Source organism: Xylocopa sonorina, chromosome 4 (assembly GCF_050948175.1).
Source record: "Xylocopa sonorina isolate GNS202 chromosome 4, iyXylSono1_principal, whole genome shotgun sequence".
NCBI classification, from domain to species: Eukaryota; Metazoa; Arthropoda; class Insecta; order Hymenoptera; family Apidae; genus Xylocopa; species Xylocopa sonorina.
The window spans coordinates 11261848-11272766 of NC_135196.1; the positions used below are offsets into that span (position 1 = coordinate 11261848).

The following is a 10919-nucleotide window of genomic DNA, read 5'->3' on the forward strand; positions in this document are numbered from 1 at the left end:
TTTTTCTTTCTCTCAAACACTTAATTCCTATCCCTTTCTTTCTACCAGAAATGTATACCTCACCATAAGCTTAACACGATCACTTATTTATTTGACGACAGTAACAACGACCACATACATACCATTCACTGTAACAGATATATGTATGGAAGTAAAAAGAAGAAGATAATGGCAAGTTTACATTAAACTATACTACAGTTTTAATAACTTTAGTAGTTATCGTGTCATAACATTGTTTCATTAGTACTTTAAATACATTAAGTTAAACGACGTCAGTCCTTTTAATTAACTTTTAATTGAAACATCAATTTGAGTTGAGATAGCAAGCAGAAAAATGTTAACAATTTTAGGTTACATTTATATTTACCTAAAAAGTTTAATAATAAATATTTGAAGTTTGTTTCTACCCATTGAGATTTATAAATTGATATAATACAATCACCAACTATTGCAAATTTATGTCACATCCCGACTTGTTGATCGATAAAATAGGAACCGTGCTGGTACGTACAATCTGGATGATCTATCAATCACACGTACCAAGTCCGTATGGAACATCATGTGTTGCGTGCCACAGGCATTTATTGTTAACTAGTTGATGTACTTTATAATGTAGTAATATTTATGTTAATAAAAAAATTAATATTTACAAGTAACATAATAAACATTTTATACATAAATTACTTCTTCCTATTAGCTAGAAATGTTAAGAAACATGGATGACAACCAAAACATTCATGTACATTACTAAAAAAACAAAATCTACCTCAATTTTGCTACAAATCTGTTATATTTTATGCTGTAGGTTTGCTGCGTTTCTGCTGCGAATTTGTTATACATTGTGCAGCAGATATACTGCACTTTTGCGGTAAATCTGTCAGTACGTTTTTTACATTATTGTTATAAATTTTATATATGGAAAAATTCCACACAAACCAACAGCTATTTCACTGATATAATTCGTGACTCACATTTTGAAAAATCTATGAGTAGGTCTGTCTGACAGGGATTAAATGAAATTTGCTAATTGTAATAAATGTACCAATATTCATTAAAAAAATGTCTACTTTTTCTCTGCTTTTAAATTTACGCCGTATTCATTAATTAATCTTTGCAACTACATTTAAATGTTATAAGTGTACTAAGCCTCTCAGATAGCTTACGTCACGACGTTCTCTGAGCGAGAATACGATAAATATACTTGCTTATCAAATCAGTGTATGATGGCTGGGATAAAAGGTTATTCTGCATATTTTTAATTGTATAAGTATAGAAATCCGGTTTTTCTAAAATTAAGAGTAAAATATAGAGAAAACAGCCAATAAAATTTTCAAGAAGTAGTTCAAAACATTATGTACCATAACATAACCTTACTATTCTTATTGTTATTGCTGTCAAATTTTTGTATACAAGAATCGAATATATACATTAATTTATTTTCTATATATACATATATTTATCATACTCTTTTTTACGTATTTTATGTTTTATGTAACATTTCTTTTTATTACTTTCTTTTGTATAAATATTATTTTCAAATTTGATTTTATTACATTCGGATTTTTCAAATATGTTCGTCTTATTTTAAGTTATATATAGATAAAGTGTATAGAAATGTAGATTGTGCATCACATTATTAAATGTGCAAAATGTTCTTCAAACATAATCAATAAAACTTATTTATAATGGACATATTATTTATAAATGTATCTTATATTAGATAATTTATAATCAATCCACTTGACAGTATGGTTTTGAAATGATAAAATGTCTTTTTAAACTATTTCATTAAATTATTATAATTGGACTACATATTATATATAATATAAGATATATATATGTAACTATAATAATCTGTGTAAATTATTTTTGCTCTTATTTCATGCTGTTTATGGCCTTCATTTAAAAAAAAAAGCGTAAGTATTTTACAATACAATTTATAAGAAAACTTTTTTAAATAAAAATGTTAATAAAACTGTTTTTTTATAGATTAGTACTTTTGGCATTTGGGGGTTCTATTGGTATGACATTTGTCATACTTGGTTGTGTTTTACCAGCATATAAGTAAGTAATATTGTTTTGTAATTAGTTTCATTGAAATTTTAGGTAGACTTATAATAGAAATATAAGGAGGAAGAACATAAGTTGTGGTATTAAGATATATACTAATTTTCGTAATACTTCTGTATTCATTCCTCAGAGTATGGTGGCCATTTTTTGTTGTATTATTCTATGTGTTGGCACCAATTCCAACTATGATTGCACGTCGCTACACAGATGATTCAGGAAATAGTTCTAATCCATGTTTGGAATTGGCTGTATTCATTACTATGGGCTTTGTTTTATCATCTTTTGCTCTTCCTATTGTCTTAGCTCGCTCTCCAGTTGACGATCCAGTGGTCAGTTGATTAGTAGAACTATACTATCCATATTTTTTAATTTGATTATTAATATAAATTATGTACATCTCAATTGTGTATTTTCAGATACAATGGGGTGCTTGTTACTTGACTCTAGTAGGTAATATTATTGTGTATCTAACTCTAGTCGGATTTTTTGTAACATTTGATCAGGATGAACTTGAGTATAACACGTGCTGAAATGCTGTACTTCTTTGTACTTATTTATTAATTTTACATGGTAATATTCTTTAACTATATTTTACTATATTTAATTTATTTCTAATACCCTCTATATATAATTCTAACATTTCTAGGTTTTTGCAAGATGAAAGAAAGAATGTAAAATATATATATCACACTGACTGACAGTTATGTGTTAATTCTAAGTCATTGCAAAATTTATAGTATACCACTCATATGACATACATATATATATATATATATATATTAGAATAAGTCATTTATAACATAGTTGTTACTAATACTATAACAAATAGTATTACGATAATCAATATTAAAATTAATGATGGTTTATTCTGTTACTCTTATCTAGTAATTGCATACAGTTTGAAATTTAAAAAAATTAAAATTTTTACACATTCTTTTGATAAAGTTAAAAGCACAGCTAATGTAGAAATATATAAAAGTTTAAGATGTTACCATAAGTATTCAATTTAAGTTCTTGAAAACAATATCAATAAACTCATACATTTTGACATTACTTTATACCTTTTATACAAAAGATAAAGTAATTTATTGCTTAACATTATATTCCATACGAGCGTTTTGTACAAAATTTGTATAATAATTTCTAATGAAAAATAAAAATTTTCATATTCAATGTATTTATCATACTTTATGTATTCTATGTATAATTTAAGAGTACGTAACGTAATATGTAATAGAAACCATAATATTCCAGTCTTTTTGTTTAAGTAAACACCTTCTTTTTCCCTCCAATTTAAAGTTTTTAATACATACATGAAAACCAAATTTTGATACCGATGAAACTAAATTAACCAATGAGAAGAAATGCCACTAGATAGAACGACTTCCTACTGAATGGTTGCTGGTTTGTGCAAAGAGCATATCGCGCAAGATGTTAGAATCCAACATAGGTATCTTCTCGAAGTGACACAAATTAGTATTAATATGTATATATTATATTTAGTTTGGTAACTATGTACGTGGCCACTGTGTCACTGATTGATTTGTTTGATTGCTGTTAATACCACAGAATCCCATGTCATAGATAGGAAGCTTTCCTTCCTTCTTCTTATTTTCCAGAACGAGCGATTTTATTTTCGCCTGATTAAACAACGTATTACCATGTGTTTTAGAGTTCCCATAAAATTAAAGTAAATCGGTAGATGATTGAAATTTAAATAACACGCGATTCGAATGTCACTATACCAATAAAATTTTTGGAAATACCTCGACAAATTTATTGTGAGTTCGCCTTCAGATCTTGATTCGACAATGGGGCAGTCCAATGTAAGCCATGGAAGTTGAAACGAGAAGTGTTCATTGGATCGACTATAGGTGTTGCTGACTCGCATAATACATAGGTATTGCGATAGTGAATTCTGATCGTTCTCGTACTACATTTTCTTTTGCATTGAAGTGAAGTGAATAATGAGCGAACCAAAAAGGTAAGTCAATTTCGAAGAGAGAAAATGTTAATTAGATAATACTACCGATAATCTCACTGTGATATTTTTAAAGTTTCAACGTAAAGCATTCAAATAATATACATCCATGCTGGCTTCGAATTTTACGTTGTCATCATGTCGACGCAACGCGTCTTTTTATAGATTCTTACAAAAATACATAACATTTATTCGATTTTATCCTATAAAAAGTAATTAATTTTTAGAAACTGCCGTTAAGGCAACAGTCTGCAATGATACGAATCACGTTCATCGTTTTTGTGTCTGTCGACCGTTCATGGCCGAACACTATTCTGAACATGACAAAGAAATTTTACTAACATTGATATTTATTTCTTGTTACAATTATCAGTTTTGTAGAGAATGTATGTAATACAATTTTAATTACTTATAACGTAGACTCGAGTGTTAAAACTGTATGTTTAAGTTTAAAAGTTTAATTATTATGTTCATTTGTATTATTTGTTAATATTTATTGATATAAATATGTACATGTAAATTGTGCATGATTTTTATTATATGGTACATTGTATGATTTTATTTACAGTATGATTAAATAATAAAAGATTTATTTGTTTATACATATACATGTATGTATTTACATGAACAAACATGATTATTTACCAAATATTTAATTATATTACTACTTACAATGACTTACTAAGTATAAAATATCACAAATAGTATGCAAAATTTTTTAACAATTTGATACCAATGGATTAATAGGATATAGAAATTGATTCATTCCTTAATCAGAGCATTTGGTACTGTTGGACAATGGATATCATCATCTTAATTTAATAATAAAAAATTTAATGATCATTCATTTTATTCGGTTTTAACACATAATAAAATTTCTTATAAAATATTAGTATTGTATAAATTATATTTAAAATAATAATTTTCTCAAACTTTTATTTCTTTTATTGCTATTATTATTTCACCTTAACTAATTGAAAGCATTTTTGATTCAACAGTGAAGATTTGGCAACAGCAATCCTTCGAAAGAAGGACAAACCAAATAGATTGCTAGTAGATGAAGCTATCGCAGATGACAATTCTGTTGTGGCTTTGTCTCAAGCAAAAATGGATGAATTGCAACTTTTTAGAGGAGACACTGTTTTGCTAAAAGGAAAAAGACGCAAAGAAACAGTTTGCATTGTTCTTTCTGATGATACTTGCCCTGATGAAAAGATTCGCATGAACCGTGTTATAAGAAATAATTTACGTGTACGCTTGAGTGATGTTGTTTCTGTACAAGCATGTCCAGAGGTCAAATACGGAAAACGAATTCATGTACTACCAATGGATGATACAGTAACTGGTCTTACAGGGTAAATTTTAAACCTTGTTGCTCAATCAAGTGCATATACATAATGCAGCTTTATGATTGATTAATCATATTATACAACACTGAAAAATACGTATCAAAACATTTATAGAATAATGTATCTGTTATAGAAACTTATTCGAAGTATATTTAAAACCATATTTTCTGGAAGCATATCGTCCAGTCCATAAAGATGACAATTTTATTGTACGTGGCGGTATGCGTGTCGTGGAATTTAAAGTAGTAGAGACAGACCCAGGACCTTTTTGTATTGTTGCACCTGACACAATTATTCATTGCGAAGGTGATCCTATTAAGAGAGAGGTTAGTTACATACAATCTTTTAATATCACTTTATTTGTTTGTGTAACAATAAAAATGTGTACAAACATTGTAGGAAGAAGAAGAAGCATTAAATGCTGTAGGTTACGATGATATTGGCGGTGTCCGTAAACAACTAGCTCAAATTAAGGAAATGGTAGAATTACCTTTAAGGCATCCATCCTTATTTAAAGCCATTGGAGTTAAACCACCTCGTGGCATTCTTTTATATGGCCCACCAGGCACAGGAAAAACTCTTATTGCTCGTGCTGTTGCAAATGAAACAGGAGCATTCTTTTTCCTCATTAATGGTATGTCAATTTTAAGCATATAACCATATAAGCTTTATATTTTGCACTACTATAAAGTGTTATTCAAACTGTTATATTAAAAGGTCCTGAAATTATGAGTAAACTGGCGGGAGAATCGGAAAGCAATTTGAGAAAAGCATTTGAAGAAGCTGAAAAAAATTCACCAGCTATCATTTTTATTGACGAGCTCGATGCTATTGCTCCAAAGAGAGAAAAGGTTTCTATCAGTCATTTTACTTTATCAGTTCATAAATTAATTCTTTGATTGATATATTTTAGACTCATGGAGAAGTAGAAAGACGTATAGTCTCGCAGTTGTTAACTTTAATGGATGGCATGAAACAAAGCTCTCATGTTATTGTAATGGCAGCTACCAATCGACCTAACAGCATTGATCCAGCATTGCGTCGTTTTGGTCGTTTTGATAAAGAAATTGATATTGGTATACCTGATGCGACTGGTCGCTTAGAAATTTTACGAATCCATACAAAAAATATGAAGCTTGCAGATGATGTTGAATTAGAAGAGGTCTGTATATAAATTAATATTAAACTTATTCAATTATTTCTTTTTCTACTGATTATTAAATTAATGCAATTTTCTAGATCGCAGCGGAAACTCATGGCCACGTAGGAGCTGATTTGGCTTCTTTGTGCTCTGAAGCAGCATTACAACAAATTCGTGAAAAAATGGATCTTATTGATTTAGAAGAAGAACACATTGATGCCGAGGTTTTGTCTTCTCTTGCCGTCACTATGGACAACTTTAAGGTAAATGGTTTGCTCGTATACTAAGATTTAACTTTATAAATTTATAAGCATTTTGTGTATAATTATATTTGAAATATATACATTTGTGATTTAGTATGCCATGACTAAGAGTAGTCCAAGTGCTTTGCGTGAAACTATTGTGGAAGTTCCAACTGTCACATGGGATGACATTGGAGGTTTACAAAATGTTAAAATGGAATTGCAAGAGTTGGTGCAGGTAAGAAAATCAACTAAATGTCTGGTGATACAAATAAATTATAGGGTTATTACAATCAGTCTTTTCATTATCATGCAGTATCCAGTTGAACATCCAGATAAATTCTTGAAATTTGGTATGCAACCATCTAGAGGTGTACTGTTCTATGGGCCTCCTGGCTGTGGTAAAACATTATTGGCTAAAGCAATAGCTAATGAATGTCAAGCGAATTTCATTTCTGTGAAAGGCCCAGAACTGTTAACAATGTGGTTTGGTGAATCTGAGGCGAATGTCCGAGATGTTTTTGATAAAGTAAGTGGTGTTTAAATACAAAAAAGAAAAAGTAACAGTTTTACTTAGTATAATATAAAATTTATAGGCAAGAGCAGCAGCTCCTTGTGTATTATTCTTTGACGAACTTGATTCCATTGCCAAATCTCGTGGTGGTACATTAGGAGATGCTGGAGGAGCAGCAGATCGCGTGATTAATCAAATTTTGACAGAAATGGATGGAATGGGAGCGAAGAAAAATGTGTTTATTATAGGAGCCACCAATCGTCCTGATATCATTGATCCTGCTATTCTACGACCTGGTAGATTAGATCAATTGATTTATATACCATTACCAGATGAAAAATCTCGAGAAGCAATTTTTAGAGCTAATCTTCGAAAGTCACCTGTAGCTAAGGTAAAGGATGTGCTACTCTTCCTAAAACAATTTATTCGGTATAACCACTGAAAGCAAAACAAAATTTAGATAAAAGTCAACATATTAAACACATATATATTATTAAGATTTTACGTTAATATTGTTAATACTGATATTATAGGATGTAGATCTAACGTATATAGCTAAAGTAACACATGGTTTTTCGGGCGCTGATATAACAGAAATTTGTCAACGTGCATGTAAACTTGCTATCAGACAAAGTATTGAAACTGAGATTCGGAGGGAAAAAGAACGTGCTAGTAATCCAGCTGCATCTATGGATGTAAGTATTATTTAACTTACAGTCACAAAACGATTATATTTTGTCCCTTTGCAATTATTTAAATTACATACTCTCGCGCTCTCATTACATTGTATATTATTTTTATTAATCGATTTAACATATTAATTAATCCATGTTATTGTTAATTCTACATCTTGTATTAAAGATGGACGAAGATGATCCAGTGCCAGAAATAACTAGAGCTCATTTTGAAGAAGCAATGAGATTTGCACGACGTTCAGTATCTGATAATGATATTCGAAAATATGAAATGTTCGCACAGACGCTTCAACAATCTCGTGGTTTTGGAAGTAATTTCAGGTATTAAAAAAATGTATAATGTATATATTTTTATACAGATAGTAAGAAGAAAATAGTCACGAAAAACTAAATTGAGCTGAAGTTTACGTTTAGTTAACTATAATTTAAAATTTTTGTAGATTTCCGCAAAGCGGAGGAAGTGGTGCTCAAGACACAACGCAAGGTGATCAAACCTTCCAAGATGATGGAGATGATGATCTTTATAGCTAAGTCTTCATATCTGTGTACATCATTACAGTGAACATGCAACAAAAGGGCCTGTCTATTCTACAGAAAATACTTTGTGTTTATAAACACAAATTTTACAAAAAAGTAATTCTAAGAAATTGATAATACTAATAACACTGAAATTGATAAAATATATAAAATTTACTTCAATACTGATATTCTGTGTAAGTATATGCAATTTTACGTATGTAATTAGGGTAAATTTTAATTAAGCTAAAGATATGACAAATGTAAAGGTATACAAAAGAAAAAACACCTTTTTATTAATGTTAAAATTAAACAAGAAAAAATAAAATCGTACCAAATTATATCTGATTAAGATTATATCAGTTTGTTTTCATTTCACATGTGTAGACAAACATTCAATTATTTTTATAATGTTTAGAAATTAATTATTTCAATGTAATATTACTGATTGTTTATTACTTTTTGTACATGCGTACACTGCCCTAATATAGTACGTCATTTTGTATATGCATTGCATAGAATTATACAAATTTTCCATTATTTATAAGTTTTTTCTATGTAATTTTATATTTAAGTTACACATAAAATTGTAATTCTAATTCCGTAACAGTGTTATAAATTTTTCCAACTTTATTTCGAGATAGACTCTTTTGCTATGTCACTGTATTTAATTACATTTCATTGTTCGCATTCTAAAATTATGGTATAATGTGAGAGTTCATGCAATGTCAGTGAAATTGTTGGAAGTGGTGATGTGTATTGATGAATTTGCAGTCTACTTGTAGTAGTAAATTTATTTACAAATTACCAAAGAATCTCTTAACTCCTTTCTTTTTAAAATAAAACGTTAAAATTAACCATTTTTATCATGTTCTCTATGATTTTATGAACATTGCCATTTTTTAATGGAATAATTCGCATTTTTGTACACCTATAACTGATTAATTATTCATCTGGAAATGATATTCTTCATTCTTGAATTAATCATCTATTTCAAACTATGGATAGTGAAATATTTCTTGACTATAACCGATTCAAATATTTTTAGTTCTCTATATTTTTCTTATAAACATTTGTTACTGAGTCATGTTTCCAATTTAAATCAACCATAAGTAAGATATGTTTTTTTACATGCTGATATTGCAGAATTTTCTAATATTACTGAATTCCCTTGGTGAAATGATAGTGATACATTTTTATAAAACATGAAAATCACATGGTCACATTAAGTAGATGCTGTAAGATGAAAAAAGAATATTATAAAATAAAGTAAATGTTTTTTGTATTTAGAAAATTTATTATATCCAATAATATTACTTTATACTGTATCAAATTTAATAAGACTGATTACTCTCACAATTGATGAGATTTTCATGCTTGTTTAATAATCCGAGAGGCACAGCATAACAGTTTCAATAGTTAGTTTTTATACAAACAGCTTATAATGGGGGAAACCATTGTTACATATTTGATTTGAGTAGGAATGAAAGTAAAGGTACTAATGATATCCAATAATTAAGCACATAAGAAAATTTACTTATATATTTACATTTTTAAAGTATAGAATGAAATACCTTAACATTCTACATATTCAATCATTCCTTAAATGAAAATAAATTATAAAAAGAATGAATAATATTGTAAGGCAAGAATAATATTTGGTAAAGTAAATTTATTATTAGTTCAAATAGGACAGTCGTAACAAAAGTGACACTGATACAAGGAATACATTAATAACATTTCTTCACTAACATTCCTTTGTCTGTTATTAAAAATATTCCAATTTATGGATATTTTTATTGTATTTAAAAGGATTTCTCAAATTGAAACAAATGTCTTTTCCGCCTAGTCGGGAAAAGTGTTGCATTGTACGAGAAAAACGTTAAAGAAAGTTTTTTTTTTTTATATACGTTCATTTAATATTGTGAAAAAGAAGCACAAACGTAGAAACCAGAGTATAGTCTCAATACGTATTTTCACAATAGTATCCGCCGCCTTAACATTTTTTTGTTTTTTTTTTCGCGCACACTCAACGGTACTCACTTTATTTTCTAATCCGATTGCAGGCATACGAACTGTAGAAAGGGAATTCTTGTAAAATTCTCAATAGTTATTTTGCAGTGTGATAAGATCCCAGACCTACGACACTAACAAACTATTATATAAGTATGCATGTGTAAAGATGCATACACCAACACGCACGCGCGCACACATAGCTAGAGAGGGAGAGATAGAGAGCGCACAAAGTAAACAACCCTTTTGTAACACGGTGAAAAAACTAAGACAATCCTTCTATAACACGATATCCTTACAACACGATTTTCATGCAGCACGACTTATATATATACTTATTTAAGTCTTATATATATAAGTATAATGAACGTGAACAATGTTCGTATGGTACAACCCTT

The 10919-nt window shown here is 29.1% G+C and overlaps 3 protein-coding genes across 4 annotated transcripts in view; 2 read left to right on the forward strand and 1 right to left on the reverse strand.

Moving 5' to 3' along the window:
- LOC143423082 (dual specificity mitogen-activated protein kinase kinase 4) overlaps positions 1–138 on the reverse strand; it is a 4584-nt gene extending 4446 nt beyond the window's left edge. The window contains exon 1 of the mRNA XM_076894153.1: positions 1–138. This exon is cut by the window's left edge and continues 213 nt beyond it. The gene's annotated coding sequence lies outside the window, so the exon portion shown is untranslated.
- A 1000-nt stretch (positions 139–1138) lies between these two features.
- On the forward strand, positions 1139–3243 carry LOC143423084 (leptin receptor gene-related protein). Of its 2 annotated transcripts, none has more exons than XM_076894156.1 (5): positions 1139–1267; positions 1995–2064; positions 2201–2399; positions 2487–2640; positions 2717–3243. In XM_076894156.1, exons 2-4 carry the CDS (start codon positions 2024–2026, stop codon positions 2598–2600), a joined length of 354 nt encoding a protein of 117 aa, XP_076750271.1. In that variant the 5' UTR covers positions 1139–1267; positions 1995–2023; the 3' UTR covers positions 2601–2640; positions 2717–3243. The 2 variants fall into 2 exon arrangements, with proteins under 2 accessions (XP_076750271.1, XP_076750270.1); XM_076894155.1 differs by having other exon boundaries at positions 1171–1239.
- Positions 3244–3894: 651 nt separating this feature from the next.
- Ter94 (transitional endoplasmic reticulum ATPase TER94) lies at positions 3895–9323 on the forward strand. The gene is made up of 13 exons (XM_076894610.1): positions 3895–4054; positions 5050–5406; positions 5534–5726; positions 5800–6034; positions 6118–6251; positions 6314–6562; positions 6640–6804; positions 6899–7021; positions 7100–7312; positions 7380–7688; positions 7831–7992; positions 8159–8313; positions 8433–9323. Exons 1-13 carry the CDS (start codon positions 4038–4040, stop codon positions 8521–8523), a joined length of 2403 nt encoding a protein of 800 aa, XP_076750725.1. The 5' UTR covers positions 3895–4037; the 3' UTR covers positions 8524–9323.
- The last annotated feature ends 1596 nt before the right edge of the window (positions 9324–10919 follow it).

Excerpts from the sequence above, each read along its gene's own strand:
- LOC143423084 (XM_076894155.1), top strand. Across the intron at positions 2,065-2,200 it reads TGTGTTTTACCAGCATATAA|AGTATGGTGGCCATTTTTTG; the intron begins GTAAGTAATATT and ends TTCATTCCTCAG. Across the intron at positions 2,400-2,486 it reads CTCCAGTTGACGATCCAGTG|ATACAATGGGGTGCTTGTTA; the intron begins GTCAGTTGATTA and ends GTGTATTTTCAG.
- Ter94 (XM_076894610.1), top strand. Across the intron at positions 5,407-5,533 it reads ACAGTAACTGGTCTTACAGG|AAACTTATTCGAAGTATATT; the intron begins GTAAATTTTAAA and ends TATCTGTTATAG. Across the intron at positions 8,314-8,432 it reads GGTTTTGGAAGTAATTTCAG|ATTTCCGCAAAGCGGAGGAA; the intron begins GTATTAAAAAAA and ends AAATTTTTGTAG.